Source organism: Protomyctophum bolini, assembly GCF_963924005.1.
Source record: "Protomyctophum bolini genome assembly, chromosome: 2".
NCBI lineage: Eukaryota > Metazoa > Chordata > Actinopteri > Myctophiformes > Myctophidae > Protomyctophum > Protomyctophum bolini.
Genome location: NC_137863.1, coordinates 10,914,232 through 10,939,966, shown reverse-complemented (window position 1 = coordinate 10,939,966; position 25,735 = coordinate 10,914,232). Strand labels below are relative to the sequence as shown.

General features: G+C 42.8%; 1 protein-coding gene across 6 annotated transcripts in view; it reads left to right on the top strand.

The window, feature by feature from the left end:
- The window catches only part of frmd4ba (FERM domain containing 4Ba), a 50,313-nt gene that overhangs the window by 16,352 nt on the left and 8,226 nt on the right, over positions 1–25,735 (top strand). For 5 of the 6 annotated variants that reach the window (XM_080792588.1, XM_080792590.1, XM_080792586.1 and 2 more), the window contains exons 1-14: positions 2,656–2,846; positions 7,553–7,618; positions 7,800–7,894; positions 8,111–8,203; positions 8,758–8,842; positions 9,626–9,682; positions 9,996–10,018; positions 13,962–14,045; positions 14,805–14,870; positions 16,140–16,197; positions 18,251–18,337; positions 24,039–24,115; positions 24,738–24,876; positions 25,479–25,620. In XM_080792588.1, the coding sequence (XP_080648714.1) occupies positions 2,691–2,846; positions 7,553–7,618; positions 7,800–7,894; positions 8,111–8,203; positions 8,758–8,842; positions 9,626–9,682; positions 9,996–10,018; positions 13,962–14,045; positions 14,805–14,870; positions 16,140–16,197; positions 18,251–18,337; positions 24,039–24,115; positions 24,738–24,876; positions 25,479–25,620 (1,228 nt within the window). In that variant the 5' untranslated portion in view covers positions 2,656–2,690. Of the gene's footprint in view, positions 1–2,655; positions 2,847–7,552; positions 7,619–7,799; positions 7,895–8,110; positions 8,204–8,757; positions 8,843–9,625; positions 9,683–9,995; positions 10,019–13,961; positions 14,046–14,804; positions 14,871–16,139; positions 16,198–18,250; positions 18,338–24,038; positions 24,116–24,737; positions 24,877–25,478; positions 25,621–25,735 lie in introns of those variants that run through there. The other variant, XM_080792589.1, reaches the window with a different exon arrangement.

The window sequence follows — 25,735 nt, the reverse complement described above, 5'->3', positions numbered from 1 at the left end:
TATAGTGGGCCTATTTTATTGCGCAGTGAATATATTTGTCATATATTGCCTCGATGCTACAGAGTCGACACAACAGTCGATGCAACGGTGTAGGCCTACAACAGTGGCTTGTTTAAAAACAATGTTTTTCAGCAAGCCACTATTTATGCTTCTGTCTCATACATACAGATGTCTTTGTCCTGTTTTCCTGTCTATTGCATTTGAAGGTTTTCTGTACAGCTCAAGAACTTATCCTCCACAGGCTCACAGGCCCCTACTCCTTTCACTAAGCTGAATTAGACTTTTCCCCAAAAGCCTGAATGAAAGGCAGTCAGTGATTATGTTAACTAATGATTGTGATTATTGTGTTTATGGTAAGTTTAGATTTCATATCACACATCATATGCACTACTGTAACTGTACAAAATAAAATAAACTAAATATATAAAATAATCTTCAAAAATGTATGCATCACATAAAGGTAATAAAGTAGTATGCCTTGGCCCTTGCCGAGCCATTAGACAGGAGCCTATCTCCTGTTTCTGTAGCGTGACTGCGTGAGGTGACTTGATGTACATGTACATCCCCCAGCCATGCTGTACAAGCATTTAATAGTCTATGTGGTACCAATATAAATCAAACCCTGACCTCCCAATCTCAGAGCGGACTCTATAACCACTCTGTGACCACTGAGCTGGTCAATCTCAGAGCGGACTCTATAACCACTCTGTGACCACTGAGCTGGTCAATCTCAGAGCGGACTCTATAACCACTCTGTGACCACTGAGCTGGTCAATCTCAGAGCGGACTCTATAACCACTCTGTGACCACTGAGCTGGTCAATCTCAGAGCGGACTCTATAACCACTCTGTGACCACTGAGCTGGTCAATCTCAGAGCGGACTCTATAACCACTCTGTGACCACTGAGCTGGTCACATACGTAACTGTGGTAATACGGTTATTGTCTCCAGCCCTACTTCAACTCCAGGTTGCCTTTGTTTGGTTTCCTTAACCCATTTTGGCCTGACCTCGAAATTTAGAAAAATTCTTCTAAATCCTCCAGTTTTCTGAAATAAATATTTTCACGATTTTTCAAAAATAGCAGACCTACAAGCTCGTAGCGCGCTATAAGCTTGTAGATCTGCTATTTTTCAATAGCTAAATTATAACATTGTTTAAAACACCAAAATGGGTTAATTCTGTTGGCACCTGTCACTGGTTGCATTAGAAAAACGTGTTCATGAATATGTTTATGAAAGCACCTGCCACTAGTGTTCAAGAACCGTTACATAAAAATGTGTTTGTGAATATATTTATGAAAGCTAAATTCTGCAATGTGAAATCAACCCCGATCTCCCCTCACAATCAGAGTACAGACTACAGAGGTTAGGACTGGAGATAGATTTTTCCATCGATTACATGGTACAATATTCAGCATCTGCATGGATGAATATGTCGGTCCCTATGCCTGACTGAGACTTGCTATTCCGTACTGTCCCAATGTCACGTGTTCAGTAATTGCCAGCCCTCTGTTTGCATGGGCATTGGGCAATAATGTATATGTGATATTTTATTGACAGCTTTGCAAATAAGGGTAAACCTCTATGGTTTCAATTTCCATTTATACCATATCTCAAGGGCAATCACACATCTGTGTGTTTAAATGGATTAGATACAATTCGATGCTTAACTGATCTCGATCAGGAAAGCATATGATTGTCATTAATACTTATTATTCACATTTTCTGAAGACAATTCTAGCCAATCTATGTATTTGAACCGGTGAACTTTCAGTGACAGACCTGTGACAGACCAGTATTTACAGTATAACAGACTACATACTGTACCTGCCGCTACCATTTACAGATGCTGGCATGCTGCTATTGCTATTGCTGACTTGGGCCATGTGTTGTTGTGGGGTATACAGTATGCATCATATTGTGTCTGGGTTGGACTGGACTCTTTAGGATTCTTAGAAATGAGCGTAGCACAAACAGGCAGACATTCGTTTTCCAGATGAACCGCACCAGAGAACAGCGGACATTCCACTTGTGTTTTTCTCTGAAGTTGACATGAGTCAAGTGAATGACACTTTGATCTTTTGTCTCTCCTTTCGTGGCAATAAAATATCAATGCAAAAACATGCTGTGATATAACGGTTAAGCCAATGCCGTTTGCAAGAGTTCAGCACACACTAAAAGTTGTGTGATGTTCTCACAAACTGAATTCTGCATCTGAAGTTTACAGAGACAAAAATATAACTCCCAACTAAACGGAATAAATACGAATATGAGTCACAGAGATAACATTCTTGAGGAGAGAGAGTACCCTGTATTTGTAAACAAGTCTGTCTTGTGTGGATGGAAGGCAGAGCCTTGAAGGCAGAAACTCTATAGTCCTGCCCTGTCCGGCCCTCCCCTCTTCGCAATGAGGCTGTGTCTTGGACCAGGGCCCAGGGCGGATGGCTGGGATGCAAGCCTGAGGCATGCTACACTACTCCAGCCTTTCCAGAGCACTGACATCACTTAAGTACTCACACATAGTACTACAGCTACAGGACAGAGCCAAACAAAGTGGTGCTTGCAGTTTGCCTGCTCAGTCCAGTGAGCATCTCGGGCCGAAGTGGAGTCTGCTTTTTTCTTTTACTGGCAGAAACTTTAGTTAGTTCTGAGAAACAAGAAGGCTTTATCAGCAGTAAACTCTACCAGCCATGGCTGTGCACATAGTGCGTGACATGGATGACCTGGTAGCGTCAGGTAGCCAGTTTTTCTGGACCGTGGCAAACCATTCACTAAAGAGATGGTACGACCGGAGACTGATGCCGTGCCGTCGCTTCCTAGGGACATTGCTCCGGATCGGAGACCAGGTACGCTGGCCTGTAGAATGATGACCAACTCACTAATTGAGGGTTACTTACTACATAGTATACATACTAATTATGTGATGTGGAATTTATTGATTGCTTTGACAGATTATGTTTGGAACGACTTGGCACCAGGTGTTTTATGGTGACTTCCCGTTTAACGTTTTTATTGTATATTCAAAAGAGTAAACATGTGTCTCCCACCAGCTTTCCTTTAAGCACAGCTAAACTCTACCGTATGTTTATTCAAATGCACTAACAATTTTGTGTTTGTGTGTATGTGCGTTTGCTTTTGTGGACAACACATACTGTTTCCTAGTGAGTCACACAGCCTGTTTTAACAAGGGTCTGTCTCCCCGCACATATGGCAGTCGTTAGAAAGCAACATGACCAACTGTTTGATCTCACCGTCTGGCTGTCGTGAAGCAAATGGAAATGCAACTTATTTGGTGCTGGAACACCTGACCGAACACCGTGTGTTCCATACTTTCCTTTCCAGTGTCTACTGGAATTCCAGTGTCTACTGGAATCAACTAGGTTTCCTTTTATGCTCTCCCTTTTTTTTCACTGTATTTTACAGTATTTTTAATTTCAAAATGTCCATGTCAATATTTGTTATTTCAAATAGCTTTCATGTCACATGGGTGACTCAACATTACCAGGTTTCAGGGAGGAAGAAGGGAGTGGTGGTTGTCAAAAACGGCAGGGTGGATGGATGCTGCTAACCCCATCTATAGGTCAGGGGCTGGGGGTCATATGAAAGGGGCTCCATCAGAGCTCTTCTGCCCATAATGACAGGGCTTTAGGGGGATGACCTCACCGTCATGGTCATTACATAGCATCTGACCTTCCTTTTCAACATGGTGATCCTCTCTTTACAAAGAAGTGGTTATCTCTTCAGTTGGTTTTAGGCCAGCAAGCCGTAGTATGCCTTTCTGTTATTTTGTATTTATCTCAAAACCTCTGCTAAGGCCGCAGAGGTCCGCAAGTGTATGGTGGGAAATAATGTGTTTTCCAATTTAAACTTTTTTTCATGTTAAAGGATAAACTTTGCCTTCAAAACTCATGCATGCACAAAATGACCTAGGGAGTGTGCATCCTATTAAACTCATAGATAGGTTTGAGAAGTGAACCTGGCATTGGTTGGTTCCCTGTGTTTAGCTGTGATTAGCGAATCTGACTTAACTGTAGGGCCTTTGTCCGTTTTCTGTGTTTTGATTTCACAGGCCTGTAACAATGCAACATTGATAAACAAACTCCGATCGGGATTGTGCACTGGACAGCTCTACCAATCCTTGAAAGGGTTTCTATAGTGACTAATCCCTGCTTAGACAGTGGATCTTGTGTAATTAACAGTCACAATAATTACCAAGACAAATCACACAGAATTCTGTTGTTTAGTGAGGTCAGATGAAGTACTTTCTTTTTCTTTTAAAGTACCTTTGTGTATATATATATATTATATAAATGTACAGTATATTTATGTTGTGATACGAGACATGCAAAACAAATCCAGAAATTGAATTGAAACTAGAAAAAGCGCTCCTCGAAGCACCAGATCAGGAATATTTGTGATGTCTTGCAAGAATGTGTACCGATTTGCGTGATGTATGGATTAAATCTTTAGGGGTAATAATATACAAAAATGTGTTTAGCAAAAATCGGCCTCATGGTGGCGCTATAACAGGCCGTTCTGGAAGATTTGGGGCAGAGGTTTGGAATTGGCATCCAGGTCTGTGCAGTTTGGCAGCGACCGGGCCAACGGTGCCGTAAATTAGCTATACACGGACGGACGGATGGACGGACGGACGGACAGGGTGCAAAACCTACTCTGTCCCCGCATGTCTACGGCCTGGTGGGTGGAGACAATCAATATGCCTTCGGTCTGGTGGAGACATTAACATGACATGAAACACTTTATTCATAGTCACAATTTTGCCTGCAAAACCGTAAATGTCAATTTGTGGGTGTATAAATATAAAGCAAAAAAGTAGGCTGTAAATTGTGTGTAAAAAAAAGGAGAAAGGACAGCTCTGTTGTGGTGACGAGAACAATATGAGTTGGTAGAATTAAGGTTTAACACCAGCCTGTGTTCACGCCCTGCGGTGCGGTCGCACTGGTAGTCAACATGACCCTGACTTTCCACTAGAGAGGCCAGGCTCTGGCAGTTTGAAGCCACATGTTTTACACTTAGTCACAGAAATACATGTTGCCCTCACCAGTCTTTTCAGTAGGAAGCTGGTGCCTTGAGAGCCATGCTCTCTAGAAACTACCACAAGGACATTTGAATTAGATCAAACGGTGGTTTGATAGCGCTGTTAAAATACTTTTTCAAAAGGTATAAACTACTGTAAGTAAAGTAATCCTAAAAACTGGGCAGTGTAAGAAAAGTAATCCTAAAAAGTGGGCAGTGTGAGCGTCATCTCCTCCCTTTTATATATTTTATTGAGAGGAAAAGGGGAGGGTCCAGCACTGGGACTGGCCACCGGGTCAGCTCTGAGGGCAAGGGGCCCAAGCAACCTCATCATCAATGGACACTTTACACTATTATTTAAAGAATTGAACAGAGAAAGAGATTATAGTCAGTATAGGCAGGGCTTGACATTAACTTTTTCAGGCACTTGTCCTTCGGACAAGTACATTTCCCATTGTACTTGAAAATTAGATCAATATTCTCAGTTTACAGAAGTTGTCTGATTTTAAATACATTTCATGTATTCCAAATACACAGCCATAGATTGGTCCTGCATGCTTAGCACTGCAGACTGACCTTGTCGGCATTTATTTCATATTCATTTGAAAGTTCTAGCAGAAAACGTGTATTTAGTAATATTTCTCCACTTCTTCCACAAGCTGTACACGGATGACATTATCTCAGGCGAGGTGCCCAGAATGAGTGCAGGACTGAACACATCAAAACTTCCTTTAGGAAGCACAAATGCATGGGGCACACAAAATAGGTGTGTGATCAATTGCCCCACACCAATCGCAACACACCTGTCTATTGTGTGCCCCATATGTTTGTGCTTTCCAAACATCGACTGTTCCCAGTTTTTCTTGCGGAAAAGTCGCAATATTTTACTTGTGCTTGCACTTACTTTCTGCCAGAACTTTCAAATGGATATGAAACTAGAAGACAATATCTGACTCCATTCTTCGGAATGAATTACTGGGTTAGTACACACAAAGTTTGTATTGCGTGTATAGTTTAAACGCCAACGTGGTCAGTCTGCTAACCGTCTGGGACCGATCTATGGCTGTGAATTTGGAATACATGAAATTTATTCCAACTGGGAGGAGACCCCGGGGCAGACCAAGGCGCAGTTGGAGGAAACGCATCGACTCACTGGCCTTGGAACGTCTCAGGATCCCCCAGGAGGAAGACACTAATGTTGCTCTGGAGAGGGAAGTCTGGAGCACTCTGGTTTGAGCTGTTGCCCCCGACTACGGATAAGCGGTTGAAGATGGATGGATGGATGAAATGTAATGTAAGATCACAGACATTCTAGTGCTATTAACAATATTGGGAAGGTGATTATTAGGAAAGCCACACAATAGTGCCAGACAATATTGTTGGCTGCTATAGGAGTCACAGAAAAAGTGAAATCAGGAGTCACTTGTCCAACGATAACGACAAGTACATTTTGAATGCACTTGTACTGAAAGATTTATTACTTGTCCCGGACAAGAAAACATTTCTGAAATCTGGGGAAGCCAGGTTGAAAGTGGTAAATTGTGTCTGTGGGTTTTATAAATATGTAACCAATAATAAAAAGTATTAACCTAAGCTACTAAATAATAACTAAATTGGATCCATTTGAACACAGGTTTTTTTTTATTATAACTACTGTCACTATCTGTTTGACTGCTTTCCATGACCAGCACGCAGAAATAAAGAGACCAGGTGCTTATTTTTGGGTTGGCACACGCACTCATCGCTTCTGAAACGCGGGTGTGGCTGGAATGTGTGATCTCATACAGGGTGAAAGCTGTCGATCTGAGTTTGCCCAGATACAATTTGGGCATGTTGTGGGTGCCCCCCTCCAACCCTAAATAACATATAATTTAAATGCAAATTCACAGGGTATTGGGCAATTGATTATAACTCACATTTTGGAGGCCAGTGCTTACCTGTCACCCATCCCTGTGTATTGCATAAATATTTAGCTGGAAATGTAGAACATGTATGTATCCTATGTGGGATGTTTAGATTTGGTTTAGTCTGAACACCAGTGTGAATTATTTGAGAGTGTGGCAGTTTACTGTTGAGGAATATAGAATCGTGTGCAGTTATATAACAAAAACAAAATACCACTTGAAGACCATTCACCCACACGGTAGTTTTAATGTCTGTCTGACACTGAAGAGTGCGTGTGCTGACTGCGCCAAAATGAACCTGACAGACGTTCATTGGGACAATGGAGAGATAATTGTATTTAACCTCCTCGATGCCTTCAAAACCCAGCGATTCAATTTCCTTGCATCACAGGAATAGCGCTGACAATATGATTTGGTCTTTATTATTTTCATTACACTGGTGCCGATGCAGAGAGTGGAACAGAAGACTGGCTGCCAAGCTGGACCCCCCCCTCCACACACACACACACACACCCCCTCCTCCCGCAGTGCAGATGATCATGTAATGTCGATGTCCCCGTAAGTACTTTTAGTACCTTCGCTGACTCCCGTCTGTGTTCTTCTCTCTTCAGATGACGGAGGGCCGTCTGTGCCAGGTGCACCTCCTGGATGACAGGAAGCTGGAGTTGCTGGTCCAGGTAATCTCTTATTTAGAAATGATGGTCTGTGTCTTAGGAAAGGATTGTTGATGCTATATGAATTGCCTTATGACCTGTTCTTTGATTTTGTGTTTGCAAAAATGTACAATATATTTGCCTATGCTGTATTGTCTGAATAATTGTCATGCGTTGTTAATTTGTTTTATCATCAAATCTTTAGCCCAAGCTCTTGTCCCGTGAACTGTTGGATTTGGTGTCTTCACATTTTAACCTAAAGGAGAAAGAGTACTTTGGGATCTCCTTCATAGATGACACGTAAGTACATTTCCAAAGCTACACTACATTATATGATTGGCATATAGGTGTGTGTGTGCTGTACGTGCACGCATGCATGCATGTGAGTGTGTGTGTGTGACTGTGTGTGTGTAATCACACTGTTTCAGTTATGGGTCAAATGAAAACCATTTGATACCTGTAGCAAAATGCATTTAAAAAAGGGGGATTGTAAGCTAACATGTTTTCTTTCATCAGTGATCAGAATAACTGGCTCCAGTTGGAACGCAGGGTACTTGATCATGACTTCTCCAAAAAGAGTGGTCCTTTGGAACTCAAGTTTCTAGTCAGGTGAGTGGTGTTGTTATTACAGCATATTGTTCTTTGTATTGTATATGAGCTTCACCCATATGAGCTAGAATGTAAACATGATTTTTTGGTATAACTGAGACATTCAAGAATGATGCCGGCTTGCCTTGACATTTCATTTGACCTTCTGTATAACAAATAATAGCACTGCCCCAATTCAGGGGATGCGTCTTTTGAATGCCAAATTTAACGCTGCATTTGAAGAAGCCTTTGAAATGGGACATCCTTGGTTGCACCACTGTGACATAATTGGCCTTCAAATGCAGCCTTTGAAGGACACAGCCCCTGAATTGGGACACAGCTTTTATCTTGAGAGCTGTGAGCACCTCTTACATGAAGTTTTATACTGTAGTGTTGTAGATCTACTGTACATCCAGCAGATGGCACCAAGTGACCTGATTTAGAGACGGCTTGTATGACATTGACAACACTACTACCACCATAGAACACATTCCACACAAGTAAAGCTAAATGTGCTTGCACTATTATTCAAGCACTGTTGCATACATTGACAACAAAAAATGAACTCTTCACAGGTTTTACATTGAGAAGATCACATTCCTAAAGGACAACACAACAGTGGGGCTCTTCTTTCTGAATGCAAAATCGTCAGTGTTTAACGTAAGTGTTTATACTTTAGATTAGAATGTTATGCTGCTACAAGTTTTGTGAAATGTCTTACCATGCTGAAGTGAAGACCAAATTATGTCTGCTCTGCATGTCAATATCTAGTGTAAACACTGAATCGTTTTTGTATGGTTATTGCTAAATAGATTTATAACCAATACATTGAAGTTATGCCGACAGAGAACTGCAGGGAGTAGGTCGCCTGAATAGCCTATTTGGAATATCACGTACAACTGCGACAGTCGCATATGCACATGCTGTAGTAGGCTACAGTAGAACGAACCGCGTGGCGCGTGTTAAACAACATGCAGCACACCGTTTGTTTCAGTATATGCCTACTTTGTTCAGTTTGTAAAACAATGTTGCAATGCAGACTTTTTTCGCGGGGTGGGCAGACTTGTCACCACGGGAGACGGGAGATTGTTGAACCTGCTTGCAGACTGTACCATTTCACCGACGAGTTGTAGCTTTGAAACTGCACAACGTTGAGTTTTGCGCAGCCTATTAGTTGTGCGTGTGTTGTTTACATTTGTTTTACACTATTTAAATATGACTCGTGTTTAATAATAGGTTATTACGAGCGTATATACGATCTTGAAAGCATTCCAAACATGCGCACCCTATTCCGAGCGGTAATGGTTCCGTCGGTAACAGTGGGACGAGGTACGGGTGAGGAGGAGGAGGTTTCTTCTCTCAAGTCAAGTCAAGTGTTTCGGAAAAGCTACACTTGTTTTGTCAACGGAATCGCTTTACTTACTTCTGCTTTTCCCACAACAGGAGAACATCGAGGTGGAGAGTGAACATGTCTTCAAGTTAGCGGCATTCGCGTTGCAGGTAAGCGCAAGTTTGACACAGCCTAGGCGTTCGAGACTGAATGTTATTAACTCGACATTTGAATCAAAGCCGTGAATGTGCGTCCACACCTTTGAATACTCTATCTATGGTCCACTACCGTCCACACACGCTGCGCATGCAACATTTGAAAACAGTTGTCTCTGAGAGATCGGTTGGCTGCTGCCATTGTTTACATATGGATGGTAGGCTGTGAGGTTATAAACACACGAGTCAGCTGAGTAGATCATAGATATTTCTTATTCGGGGTGAATTGCTTTGCTCATGCGTCTTTTCTATTTATTTTTTTCTAAAGGAAGCCAAAGGAGAATTCACAAGGTAAGGTCTATTGACATATGCTGCAAACACAAATGAGCTTCTGCTTTATACTATACTGTGGTTAGCTAAGTATTTCTTGCATTATTCTGACAAGGAAGTACTTGGGTTTATTGATCTGTTTGGCCAAAGCTCAGTGTAGTTAGTTAATGTTCAACTTCATTGGTTCAGATTTGTATTTCATGCTGGAGTTCCCTCAGTTAATGATTTCCTTGATGGTATTCTGTTACTAAAACTAAACTCAAGCTGGCCAATTCCACTCTCATGCTGGAGAATGGAAATATGTTGCTTTTATATAATAATTAAAACATAGGCCTAGTTGCATTTCCAAATTCCTAGATGAAATTGTTCCATGTCCTATGTCACTAAATGGCTGTCCCTCTGATGTTTTGGTAGTGAGTGTCATGTACCTGGGAAAGGTGACCCTCAGACTACAGTATGTATGTACTGTAGGAAATACACATTTTGCATACAGCATTGGTCAGACACAGTGGTGGTGTGATGTTATGCACGATGAAGACCACAAATCATTAACCAAATAACCACCTCCCAGGTGGGGATGGTGTTTTTGTATAAAGCCTTGCACTTAGTGAAAAGCTTGACCCACTGATATGGTTTGTAGGGAGCGTTCAGTCTTTGAAATGAAGGGTACAAGCTGCGATGAGTAAACATTGGTCTGACTGAGAGTAGCCGAGCAGGTTTTGGCAGCAGACTCTGTCTGTGTGTCCCAGCATGGTGCCCCCAGAGGCCCCTGTGCATTATTTGAACACAAAGCTTTGTGCTCTGTAAGGAATTGTAGTACATGTACGCTGTGACTGCACATAGCTATATAGAATGCTGAAAATGCAGTTTGAGTTCCTGCAAAACTGCTATCTTAGTTCTCTCAAGAACAAAATCGACAGCGTCCATTCGTCACTGTTAATCTTCCAATGTTTTATTAAGTGTTGATGGAGGATGGTTTGTTATTGAACATCTCGCTTGCTATTATGCATTTTTTAAACAGTATTTATCTTTCTTACTGCTTAGCCCTGGAGTGCAGTGTGTGAGTTAGTCCAAACTTTCCAACTTGTGTAGGTGTTGGGATGGGCCGTCCTTTGTCCACACTGTGAAAGCACAATAAACCAAAACCTGCCAAGAGATCTGTTAGAAAACCTGCCAAGAGAGTTTGTAAGAATCAATGTCCTCTGTGTTTATTTAACACTGAAACAGATGTATTTGTACACGCAGTGTTAAATCTCCACTGAGGTTTTTACTGTGTAGGTTTTCTTTCCTCTCCTCTCTTGCACGAATGACACCAATGCTGCATATACAGTTTCAGTTTTGTCCCATCGGGAGTATCAATACAATCCATTCCATTACTTTTACTTGATCACTAGTTTGGCATCTAACATACTGTACTGTGTCTGAACTGAAGGCAATAAATGCAAATTCACTTTTTGACATTGGTACTACTGGGGTAAACTATCCTAATACAGCAACGTACAATTTGATAGTCATAGTGTTATTGTCTCAAGAATATTCAATGCTAGCAAAGTGTTGCCACATCCCTATTTATGTTATCGTGTCTCTTTCTCCTGTCTGATGCCTTTCATTTGTACCTCTGTGGCAGAGGAAGGCCAGTTAATCTCCTCATAAAGTATATGCAGCTCCTCAACACAGAGGCAAGCAAAGGGCCCTGTAGCGGTGAGATTAGATGTGGAGGAGTAGAACTCCAGTTCCTTGCTAGCATTCATTCAGCCTGCCTTATGGAGGATGAACTGGTTTGCTCAAAATGTAGACAGTCTGGCGTCAGAAGGACTCACCATAGTGATGTCGTCATCATGGTGGTCTGAGCAAGGCCCCTGCCAAACGTTAAATTAAACTACATCATCTGATTTGAGCTATGCTCGGGTTAATGAGGTTAGTCTACTTGTTGCTAAATGCAAATGTCACATTTCTAGTGTTATATGGGTCCTGTACGACGTGTACGTGATCTGTAATATAGCATGATGAATAAAGCAATCATGACATGGGTGTCATGCCATTGTTTTACTACAATATAATGCACTGCTACGGCACCACGTTTGAGAAAGACCAATGTTAATGTTTCCAGTGCTCTTGAGTCAATAACAGCATGACCGTTTTAGCTCTCTGCTCGATTTGTTATGTGTAGACTGTAGTTATTGGTTCATTCGTGGCAATGGGGAATCCCGCAGGCTCTGTCATTGTATTACCTCAACAGTCACCCAGTCTCAGCCCAATGCAATCGCTGACACATGAGTACTATCTCTCCCACACTAGCTGGGCTGAGCTGTACTGGGCTGGGCTGTACTGGGTGTAGGAATTGCCCCCACGCTGCAGGAAGATAACAGACGTAGTAATGAATTCCAGATTGCTGACAGGGCAGTGTGGCTGTGGAGTAGATCACCCCGACAACGCCAGGCCCCAGCGCCCCATAAAATGTATGCCATCAAACTCCCAGTGAAGTGCCATGGCAGCAAAACCCAGTCAGCCTAGAAGAGGCAGCTACTAGGAGCAGTTATTCAAGTAGCGCTGCATGTGCAGCCGTTCCCCCGCCCCCTTTTTATGTTTAGTTTTTTTGGATTTGTTTAGTAAGCTGGTTCATACAACTGGATAATTAAAGGCCACCCTAGTATATAGCATGGGATTGTTAGCTTCCATTGTCATGATTATCAGCCTATGATTAATGTGTACACTTCATGTTGAGAAACGTCAAGTTCTGGTAAATTAATTTTACCCTACCCAGGGTCTTATTAACTCTTAATATCGTGGTTATTTCTTTATTTGCTCAGCTAGTACAATGGAAGTGTTCCAGGATGTCCTCCTAATGTTTTATGTTATGTTGGAAGCATAGGAGTGATCTAGTCCTGTCTTGAGAAGCCATGGCCTATTTTGGAACAGCACTGGGACTCGTACAGTACCTTTCAACACTGGGAAGGTTTGCCAAGTGCTGGTGAATGGCTTTTGTTCAGTGCTCCAGTAGACTGGCCTGCCAAGCCATAGTCGTCTTTGTCCTGTAGCAATTGTAGACCAAGTTCTCCCCCCACATGTTGTTGCAGTGACTCAGGGTTCACTATCGCAAACCTTGACAGTGACATACACCACAGTTTGTCCACACTGATAATGGTCTTATATTTGCAGTGTTCATTAGATCACTTTCGGTCTCTGCTTAACATTTCTCGTCTGTGATTTTGGGTGAATTCTACCTACTACATGGTTGGCTGGTTGATCTGAATTATATAATTAGTACATTGGCATGATGTTCATTCTATACATAACTTTATGCTGAAGTACCCTTAGATTATGGCCGGGTTAAATTAACACTGAGGACTTGACTGTGTAGAACGTTTTTATTAAAGTACTTTTTTTAGCCCCTTAAAAGGCACCTACGGTTTCCTGCTCATGTGCTTCTATAATTTAACTCTGGCAGGACATAAGTAAAGCTACAAAATAATCTTGGCAAGCGTCAGTGCTCTTATAGATAAGAAGAAAAATCCTGACACAGCACCTTTTGGCTTTGATTTGCAATTGTGAGTTATCTCTGCCATGCGTTAAGTCTTAGAAATTCAAACCACACTGCATAAACACATGGAGAAAGTCTCTCCGTTCTATCCTAGCATATCTCCTGGTATTCTTATCTAAACATTTACCTTAACTTCTCATATGTTCTGCATACTTGTTTGTTGAGCTCCTTTAAGGTCAAAACGGGACATGTGAGATTTATGAGCACTGAGGGTGTCACGTGTAGGAGGCCTAGTAATTAGACAGTAATAACATGTCTTTGATCAATCAACAGTATAATTTCTGAGACTGTACTGTGTCCCTCCCAGCTCTGTAGGATAGATGAGGTACCCACATCCACATGAAAATGACTAGAAAGTAGAAACTAAGGACACTAGAGTTAGTGCATTGGTTAATCATATAAGACATTATTCTTTTCTCCCAGTGCTGAGACTACTAGATCAGACTTGAAGCAGCTCCCAGTACTGCCCACCCGAGTCTTGAGGGAGCACCCTTCTCTGGCTTACTGGTAAGTTGTGTCAGCTGCTGGAACCTCTGGAAACCACAAAATACAGCACAACATACTGCCTGCCGCCCCTCTTCCACCTGCAACGTACGGTGCACCCCCTCCAAACACCCATCAAATGGCCTCAGCGTTCTGTAACACCTGGCTGCACAAAGCAATTATTTCCCCAGATGAGTTGAGCATGCATGCCTGCCTGGCACCAACAGAATCTTTCCCTCTGATGGGGCAACTAATTAATGCCAGGGCTATGTTAATTAGGTTTGCCCATTAGTTCGGAGAAAGAAAGAACAGGGTAATGCTGACAGAGGTGAGGCCAGCCGCTCTACAATCTTAAATTGTTCCTGCCTGGCTTTCTCTTTGAATATTTGCTCCTTTCTCGCTTTAGAGTTTTGGTTCCTTTTCCTCTGTGCCTGCCATTTATCTGAAGTGACTGTAGCACCGGGACTTAAATCAACTGCCAGTTATATTGTGTATGTGTGTGGGCGTGCGTGCGTGCATGCGCAAGTTTCTGCAAAGTTATAGGGTCTACAGTCCGACACCGTTGTAAAAGGGTATGATTGCAGTGATATGTAGTATGCGTGCGTGTGTGCTCATGCACGTAGAAGAGGGGGAGAAGAGAGGCACTGGTGGGCCAGACAGAATTTCCTGCATGAGCAAACATGGTGTTTGTCAGAAACAGGGCCATCTCATACACCCTCTCTGGTTGGTGGTGTGTAGTACTTGATGGATTTTTCATTAAAGGTTTGATCCCTTCCCTTGCAGTGAGGACAGGGTGATCGAGCATTACAAGAAGCTGAAGGCGCTGAGCAGAGGACAAGCCATTGTGCAGTAAGTTGTGGCATTAATGGTACCAATAATAAACAATTGTATTTATATATCACCTTTCAAGCACATACTGATTTACATGGTTAAAATCACAGTATGTAAAATGTGTCAATCCTTAAAATGATCATCTCGCATAATACCGCATATACCTTTTCTCTGTGGCATTCTTTGTAGCTATTGAATGTAATTGTGTTCTGTAAGTGCTTCTGTGTGGCAGTCTTATGCATGTAACAGGAGGGAAGAGCCACCGGCTAATTGGCTGGTTGCAAATTTTAGAGCGTGTCTTCTTTCTCACAAATCCACTACTTCACATTTAAGATTTGTTGTGTTCCTGGTTCAACCACCGCAGCAACATATGTTTTGAGATGGTTTGAGAGGTAGATGATAGCCCGAGGGCTATCCTTTAAATTTCAATATTTATATAGCAGTTTCCGTTATATGGTGCTGCTGCAAACCCTATGAAAACCTTAGTTTTCTAAGCCATAATAGCCATTTTCTCATGAAAAAATTACTAATCACTAATGTGTCAGAGAATGAGAGTGTGTTTGCTATGTAATCTTCAAACTAACTTCATAGGCCGACAGACATGAGCGCAGGTTTAGTAGAAAAAACATTTGCACTTTCGTTTGCATTTGCGTAGTCTGCACACCTTGTCTGGCCCGTGTGAAGATGCATTTGACCCAATCCATCCTGTGACCTCAAATGTTTGACACTGCTACTATATGCATAGTTGACCAGGGTCCTCGGGGCTCTATACTTGGTCCACTAACATTTCCTGAGTTTACATCTAATCGCTTAGCCGAAAATAGCAGATCTACATTCTAACTATTTTGGCAGAATGTTCACCCCCTATAGGGATGCTAGCTGGGGTTCATTTGTGCTGTCCTGCTGCCCTATGGTGGTGGTTGTGTAAGGACATGGCGGTCCCCATGCCAGAATGTGTCATTAATTAGGAACGGCACTCTTGTCAGTCTGCCAGCTATGGGGGGGTGACAGACCTCTACTGTGTGTTTTCCCCAGGAACTGCAGCTCAAAACAAACCCAGGCCATTTACGCACAAATGATTTGTGCCCTTGAATTGATCAATGAACTCTCACTCCTGTCACAGCCCTGAAAGAAATCGATTGGCCTTCCACTGAAAATGACTGTGGCTTCTGAATAGCTATAGGGCTTAAATCCCACTCTGTTCCGCAGTACAGCAGCCACTGGTTGACAGTGATTAAGTGTAAGTGGTGGAATTACTGTTAACCTGTTCCCATCTCTTCTTCAAAGGTATCTTGCCCTAGTACAGTCCCTGCCGACATATGGAGTCCATTTTTACCCAGTGAAGGTAAGACCAGCACCCTGCGTACACATACAATAGCTTCAGTGGACACACTGTCTTCTTCACATTCTTCTGTTAACTGACACCGGTTCTCAACCTGGGGGTCACGACCCCCATAGGGGTTGCCAAATACTTTGGAGGGGTTGTCAGATACTTTTCTGAATGTGCAAAAGAGAGAAAACTAGATAAAGTGCCAATCGGCACAGGTCTCCACCAGGGCAGGTCAGGTTGTGGCCTCATGGTGGCGCTATAACAGGAATCGGCCTGTTGATAGCGCCACCGTGAGGCTGATTTTGGGGGGGGAAATTGTGGCATGTCGTCCTCGGCCTAGTGGAAATGTGCGTGTATAATTTCCCGGAAATTGCACACTGTGTTTGTGATTTGTGGCATTTCTTCGAAACGGCCCAATCGTGTGAGCTTTGGAAGCCAATCTTAGCCAATCAGGATGGAAGATGGGAAATGGTGCCGCTCCGTGTTGATCACATGACTATGGAGATAGTGTATACCGAATTGTGTGATGTATGGATAAAATGTGTACGAGTAATCTACAGAAATGTGTTTCGCCTAAATCAGCCTCATGGTGGCGCTATCACAGGCCGTTGAGGAATATTTGGGGCAGAGGTTCGTCGTTGGCATCCAGGGAGTGTGTGTGCAAAGTTTGCCATGGATCGGGCCAACGGTGCCTGAAGGACGGACGGACACACACACGGACGGAGTGCAAAACATACTCTCCCTCCATGCCTTCGGCCTGGTGGAGACAAAAATTAAATAAAATGTTAATAGAAATGTATAATTTAAAAATGTTTTATTGCTTCATTAATATTTCAGTAGAAGCACATTAAAATGGAAGCAAAATCAAGAATGAATTAGACAAACTTTTTTAGAGGAGGAGGAGAGAGTGAGGGCATGTGTGTATACTGTGTGTGTATACTGTGTGTGTATACTGTGTGTGTGTGTGTGTGTGTGTGTGTGTGTGTGTGTGTGTGAGCACACACACACACACACACAGTAAGATCGATTTAAAAGTACCACACATCGCGTTACCACAAGTGAGAAACTCCGTGGGTGTAACGTTGAGGGCCACAGCTGTTTACATTGCGATCCAAATACCAGTGGATTTTGGATTCACCTGCCATGTTATGAATTGATCAGACCCAGCGTTGTAGCTACTGTGCTGAGCTTCTGAAACGTTAACCTTAACACCAGTGTACATGAAGCAGTATTTCCACACCAAACGACAAATGACACTGATAAATTAAACCAGCATCGTCTTTTTCGGGCATAAGAAGGAATGTGGGTGGGTACTGGAGCAGCGGCTTTTACATAAAAATGCTTTTGCTATTGCTATCTATTAATTATAGCAGTTTGTATCTGTGCATGCACATGTTTGGTAAGTTTACTTTACGCACACGCACGCACGCCACATGCGTGCACATTTTGTTCAGTGCGTGTGTATATTGTTAGATTGGTGAGTGGTGAAGGACGGGGGTCGTTCAGAAGTTGAACCACTGAATTAACAGACCATCTTCTCCATTATCTTCCGTCAATACTTCCGTCTTCTCCTCTTGTCTACATTGATCTATGGAATAATTTCACTCATTAGAAGCAAACCTTTTCCTCCATACTACAGGGACTTTTATTTACGTACAGTATTATATATATATATATATATAGTTTACATATGTGTTTGGTTAGATTTACACAAATTAAAATTAAAACAAGGTGCAGTCTCACAGACACAGTGAGGAAAAAATACAAATGGCTTTCATTTTCAAAATATGCTTAGTTTGCAGAAAGTTATTTCCTTGCTCCTGAGCCACATCAACTGACTTTTTCTACCTAAACTCATTAAATCAGGGTTTCTGAGGAGATCAAACAGTGGTGTTAAAATGACTCGGTCTGCAGAGTTTTTAAGGCTCCTTTTAAATGCATTTGATCCCTCCTTGCATCGCTATTGCTCAAAGCCTAATGGGCTAATTGCGCTGGTCGTTTCTTTTTAAACTCCTACCAATAATCCGTCCTCTAATGAGCGGTGTTCTGTGTGTCCGTTTTCTCACAGGATAAACAGGGCATACCGTGGTGGCTGGGAGTTGGCTACAAAGGCATCGGCCAGTACGATTTACAGGACAAGCTGAAACCAAGAAAGGTAGGTTGGATATCAACACTGGGCTGGAACAGCGTGGGGCGGGACTCTGTGAGCAGCTTATCTTGGCACCACTGGGGACCAATCGATTCTACCCCAAACTGCCTCAATTTTCATAGATGTTGCATTTTCTTCTTTCTTTTTCTATCACTACTCCTATCCAATTTTGTCCCAAAACTCACACAAATGTAATCATGACAAATCGTGTAGATGGGCTATTTTTGGCGAAGAGATTTGGTGTATATAGTGGGTAAAAAGAGCACCAAGTATAGATTCCTGGAGGGGAAAAAACAGATAAAGGTCTGTATTTGCATCCATCAGTGTTTCTACATGAATAATGGTGCTTTGTATTGATTCCCTCCCATCATCACCCGATTCCTCCCACTTGTTGGTTCCACCAAATTGCAAATAATTGAAGCAAAAAAGACTCTTCCCGTCGAGAGTTATGAGAAATGAACAAAAGGGAGATAACTGTAGGGAGTGGAGGAGGGAAATATTGGTTTGGCTGGGGTGGAATGAAGTTTACAGTGATAAGAGCAAGTACAATAAAATCAGATGGTGGGATAACAATATTGGGATGAATGGCCCTGAGGATTATAAAAAACCTGACAAAACAGCTTTGGAATAATCAAAAAAAAACTGAGTCTACCCTCCCCTTTTATTTGTGAGATATAATTTAGTTAACTTTTCGTAGCAACCCAAACACATGTTTCCCCCCAGACCCTTTCATTACTGCCCTCGTACCTGTTCTGTGTGGCAGCATTGCAGCAACCTGTTGACATAGTCGGGTATGCTGTTAACATTGAATACCAAGGCATTAATGGGCATGGCCCACTTATTAAAGCCACCACAGCGCCTCTCTCTGAAACCCTCCCAGTGGAAGGTATAATTATGGCACTCTGTGGGGAGCAGCAGTGCGCTGGGGCTGGCACTCTGCCAGCATGGGCTGGTTGGGTGGGGTCGGAGTTGGTGTTGGGAGGTAGGGGTTAAAGAGTGTGTGGTGTGTGTGTGTGTGTGTGTGGGGGGGGGGGGGGGGGAGGAGGAGGAGAGTTTACTTTAGCAAACTGAACTAAACTGTCGAATCCCCATTCCCAACACCTTTTCACAAGAAGCAGGGGGCACTCACAGCAAATCTTTTCAAAGTACACAACTTATGTCCTTGTTTCTGTAACGTGATCTGGCAAATATCGATAGGTCTTCCCTTCCTAGCTGTCAGGCATTGTATTCATTCCCCCCCGCCCCAATTCAGCCCTTTCTCATTCAGTACTTGTGTGTGTGTGTGTGTGTGTGTGTGTGATCAACCAATAAAACACATTTACCTTGGTAGGGGGCTTTTGGGATGGGGGTGGTATTGGACAGCAGCAGTTGTAGAGGGATGCATCTGGAGGTGTGGATAGATAGGTTTCACCCTGGAGTTTTGGTGACATTCAGAAACCAGGTGAGCAAGTAACCAGGGGACCAGCAATATTTTAACTTTGCAGGTCAGTGTTCCATTTAAAATGTGGAGCCCTGCACTACGATAGTTTAACCTCTCATTATCTTCACTGTATAATGTCAGTGTTTTCACCACTTAATGAATGGTCTGAAGCTCAAATGATCCCCCCCTCCCCTGCTGTGTTTTAAGAGAAGTTGGCACTTCTCGAAATCTGAATACTCTCATTTTGTTTATGTATACTAGATACAGCATATCTACAGCATCAGTAGGCAAAAATAGCATATTCTGCACAGTAAAATCCCAATGATTTATTCTCTGCGATTGTAACGAATCAAATCAAATCGACCATTACAGGTTCATTTTTACACTGTCAGAGATCAAATAACACTGCAGATTTTACTGTGTGGAAGTAGGCTGGGACAAGAGGGGAGAGATGAGCTGTCAAAGGAGCACAGAATGTGATCATCCAATCAAACACACACACCAGAGGAACGTGGTACCAGAAGGAACCAGACACAGAAAGATACAGACGTTTTATCATTTATTCTATTTTGAGCAATTGCATGACACCTTGGTTCGTTACTTTCTGTCGTGTCTGGCTACCTTGCACCCTCTCCCAGCGTGTAATAGGACACTCTCTACCCACCACATGCTGTTGCACATATGATGACCCAGCAGACTCAAAATAAATCTTCAGTTTATTATGGATGACATACTTAAAGCTTAGAGTTAATAGGAATTTCCCCACGGCTACTACAGCTAATTTTCCCACAGTCTTCTTGCCAGCTAACTAAAAAAAGAAAAAAAAGTTTGCTCTGTCTATCATATTTGATGTACAGTCAGTGTGTGTTGAAACAAAAACATACGCATGTGACTTGTTATTGTCTTCTAATGCTACAGCAATGTCTGGAGCTTAGTGTGGAAATGTACAGAGCTGCCAGCTACTTCAAGTTGACTGTGTGACGTGGTGCGAGCAGGGTGGGGTGGCATATCCTGTACAGGCGTGTGTGAGTCAGGACCTTTGACGCATATTTATCTACGGATGGTTTTGTAGCCTCTCAGCCCGCGGGGGTCCTTTAGGCTGTGGGATGGGTCCAGATCTTGAACATTTGGAGCCCATCTGAAACCACAGGCATTTTTGGCACACTTCCACCTACCTCTAATGAGGAGTTGCAACAAAACTGAGGGATATGAATGCACTGAAGATAGGGAAATTCTGTATAATTAGCCAAACATCATGTGGCCATTTCAGCTACTGTTTTTTCTTTCTTTCAGGGCTAGTTTAATGAAAAGTATGATTTGCATTTGAATGTGTTTTTCGGTTCGTTTTGTTTTTACCGGGATGTTTTAATGACCCCGATTTTTACCTGGATGGAGACGATTACCTTTTGTGTAGCTTGTGTGCAGGGCTGCATGGTTCCTTGTTTTTGTTTTCCCATGTATACTTACAGGAAGTAAATGTGACTAAGATGTCTGAGGTGTGTCACGTATTTGACATATTTTGGCAGTAGTTCATCGTGGTTATAGTTGCCTGATACCCAAATGTTTCATGCATATTGACACACAAGTGTGGAGTTTCACCTCTGGACTAATGACCCATTTGAGTGTAATGCATAAATGCACGTTATGTCATTAGAACTTAAATGACTCTAACTAATGGCGTCCTCAGGGTGTGAATTGGCATGGGGTGTTACCCCCACAATGGGATGGTTTTGTGGGATGTGGGGAGCTGGTTCCCTTTTGTTTACTAATTACCATGCTCTTCGTTTCACTGGGCTGGCAGACTGGCTATGATTGAATAGGATCCCAGTGTTGGCCGGATCATTATGAAGCTCTTGTTTGGGAGCTATAGTTTCTTAGGGAAAAATAAAGCCTAGGGAAGCCAAGATAGATGACTTTGACTTTTACTGTTTGATCTCCACTGGAATATTAAAGGTTATTGGATTCACAACACACCCAGTTCTTACTGTGCCATGCAAAGTAATATATTATTGACCGTTGTGAGCTTGTAGATCTGCTAATGTTGGCAATTGTTAATTTGTGTGCCTATTTTCACACTGGACACGTTTTTCGGATTTTTAGTGGCATTTTTCCGGTGGTTTTCCGAAAAACACGTCCAGTGTGCAACCACCTTTAGTCTATTATGACAAACCCGGAATAGGTGCGCTAGGATTAATGTAGTTTGTGTTTAAATAAAGAGTCCTAAAAGTTAATGGCTTACATTCCGACAAAACTCCTGTTTTAAATATTACCACTCATAATCATTAGTTCGCTGTATATTAAGAACAGTCTTTCGAAGGGCAGTGAGAGATTCTTCCTCGGACGAATGAAAGTACTGTTGAGTCCTTCACATGGAGGTGAAGAGGGCCCTGCTGAGGCCCTCATGCTATTAATGATTAGACCAAAGTCGTATATTACTAACATGTATGCCTTGGGGCTGCGGTGGGAGTGTAGCATTGACTGGACTCAATAAACAACAGGGATTTGTGTGGTATTTACAATATGAAAAGCGGAGGCGTGTTCCCAAGAAGCAACTGGGAGATTCACAGAAAAAGTTGTCCCCCCCCCCCCTCTGATCCGAGCCTGAAGGGGAGCAGAGAAAATATAGGTGAAGTGAACTGGTCTCAAGAACAGGAAGGAAGACCAGGACTTTACGTACTTGTAGGTCCTTGTGTGTGTGTGTGTGTGTGTGTGTGTGTGTGGTAGGTCCGTGTGTGTGTGTGGTAGGTCTGTGTGTGTGTGTGTGTGTGTGTGAGACACTATAGTCTGTGTGTGTAACCTGTTCATCTGGTTTGACTGAAAAGGAAGCAAGTAGGATAGAGGGCCAAAAGAATGAGATCGAGCCTGGTTGCGTGCGTGTGTGAGAGACAGACAGTGAGTGGGAGAGGACGGTGAGTGTGCTAAAGAGAATTCATGTGACCACAGGGTGGACCTCGTTCTGTGCGGAACAGCGTGAAGCATAGTAAGCTGCCTGCCAGCGTGGTGTGAGGTGTATGTGATGTCACAGGGAGGAGGAGGGGCGTTAAAAGGGGGCGGGGCCAGCTCAGCTGAAACTCTTGCGACACCTACATGGCTCTCCTGAGATCAGACAAGAGAGAGTATTGTTCGAGGAAGCTCTAGCCCTGTGGGAAACTCAAACTAGAGGATTCAATACAAAACCTAGAGAATTCACTAGGGACAGAAACAAAACCCCCCCCCTGGTAAGCCCCACCATTTTGTACACTTATTATACCTGACAATGATACCAGAGATTGTTTTATAAATGTATTTATTATTATTAATATTATTATTTAAAAATCGGCATTTGTTCCCTTGTATGTAGTCAGGACAGTGTTGTGTGGTTTTGTGTCCACTCCAGTTTAAGATATAGAGGGTATGTTCTACAAATGTGTTCGCCATGTACTGTGGAAACGAGGTGTGTGCCAACTGCCAACTAGTTTGATAACATGATAAAATGATACATGTAACTGTGCATTTCTTAGTGAGATAGTAGGTTTACCCTGAACAATATAAGAGAACCCATTGGAAGTTATATTTACAAGCAAACTGCTCTGAACAGCCAGCACTGGTTCCCTGGAGCAGATGTTTCACCCTGACTTAGAAAACTCCTTGTCCTGTTTTCAGCGCTCTTGCTCCAGGGCACAGTGAAATGAGAAGCTTGCCAGACTTTACTCTTTGCTGTTGCAACAGCATCATAATTGATCCTCTGTTAGACCGATCTTACACCTGACTGTCCAGTCGACTGCACATGATAGCTGGGCCCACAGCTAGTTTGGTTATTGTTATGTCCCTGTTGTGTGTTGTACTGTGCAAATGTTGCAAGTGCAACTTGTAAGTTAGAAATCTGTGCAAAAAGACAGAGGCAGACTGCTGTGTTGGACTGCTCTGTTACAGATGTTGGTTTGAGATTCATCTGTTGTCCAGTTGTCCTAGATTCTTTGAAGCACTACATCTTTGCACAAATACAGGCACTTTGTGCCTGTATTTACTTTGTCACTTGTTGACTAGAGTTCTTCATCTTTACTCTGAATTGCACTGCTAAATGCCTACATTGTTATATGGAGAAACGTGCACGGCTGCACGCCGTGCGGGAAACCACCTCTGAAAAACTGGATATATTAATGTTTGTTTTGCATCTGTGTCTGTCTATGAAACCCCATTTCAATAGAGGCCCATATTCAAATTGAGTGTGGTTTCTTGCATGGTTTCCTTTGTACTCAATGATGTGTCCTCACTGTCCTCTTCCCCAATGTGTTCCTCTCTCTACAGTTGTTTCACTGGAAGCAGTTGGAGAATTTGTATTTCCGAGAGAAGAAATTCGCAGTGGAAGTGAATGACCCACAAAGGTCAGAACGCAAACCACTTAATTTAACTAACTACTCCCCTAATAGGCTGGCCCCTGCTCATGAGGCACTTTCTATTTTAGCCACTGTTTTCTAGCTATAGCCTAGATGTCCTTATCATACACCTTGGCCTGCTTGAAAGGTGTCTGCAGCCCGCTGCCCATGTATGTTAATGGCCGTAACTTGTCTTCCCGCTGTTAAGAGCACCACTGCAGCATTCCAAGGGCTTCTTTACACCGTTCACACAGGTTTTATATGGTGCTACGAGCCACCTAAGCTGTAATTACGGTCCACTGATCCAAACTAAAGACGCCTTTTACGCTGCTTCCCCCTTCCTCATCATTGTATTGTGTTACAGAATCAGCCACTTGTATAATTGGGTTGATGGTTTAATTATAGCGTCGTTTTCTAATACCTGGCTCATGGCTTTTAAAGATTTCATATTGTTTTTTTTAAATTACAGTAATTCCCAAGTTGTTTTATGAAGGTATTGACTTGGTTGTTTTTGTTGTTGCTGCCTCTAAAAAAAGAATTGCTTCATGCTGCAGTACAAATAATACCTTGCAGAGGCACAAATAATATATTGCAGGGGCTTTATTTGCATGCTTGTTTGTATGTTTCTCAGAAGGACTGTGACCAAGCGTACTTTCGGGCAGTCGGGGCAGGTCATCCACACATGGTATGCCAGCCACTCTCTGATTAAAACCATCTGGGGGATGGCAATCAGTCAGCACCAGTTCTACCTGGACAGGAAGCAGAGCAAAGTAAGTGCTCCCTCTCCTCTTCTGCTCCTCTCCGCTCCTTGCCTTGCCATGGGTCTAATCATCTCTTCTTATCAAAGCTCCCCAGACAATATCTTTCCGTTCTATCTACATTTATAGTACATTTGGCTCATCCCTGGAGATGGCTTAATGCATTACCCAACATGGCTAGACCTCTGCTCGGCTATGTCCTTGTGATTCGTTCATCAGCAAGTACCAGAAATTGGGTTCTTAATCATTTTCCAAGAAAGTTGTTCGCAACTTAGTGTCAGAATGCTGTGAAGGTATTGTATTTATGGTCCATATTTGCAGAGCATCAGGGCCATTATAGGGTATGAGTGGTGTCTGTGTGATGATGAGTGAATGTTTGGGGGGCTGCCGTCGATGAGGATATTCAGCCTGTTTCTCTCGGAGGCAGATGGTGTGTCAGTGTTAATCCAGGAATAGTGCCGGGACTGATTGATGAGACCGTGCTCCGCTTGGATTCCCAAGCATGCAAATGTAGCTGCCACTACGCACTGCACCATCATTAAGATGAAATACTGACAAATTCCTCTCCCTGTCCCTCTCCTGCTTGCCCCCACTCACCTCCTTCTTCCTTGCAGTCAAAGATTACAACAACCAGGAGTTCAGGAGACATCGCCATGGACCTCTCCGAAATTGGTGCACCGCGGATCAGTAAACTGTCCAGCATCAACAGCAAAGACCAAATCATCATGGCCAGCAACGGGAGCCTCATTTCAGCTGGTGTGTGAAGAGTTAATGATCCATCTCCCAAACAGCTACTGTTCTGTTCTGCTTCACATCACACTGATGGGAGAGATGATTTATCGCTTTAATTCAATGTTAATAAGCTCCATGG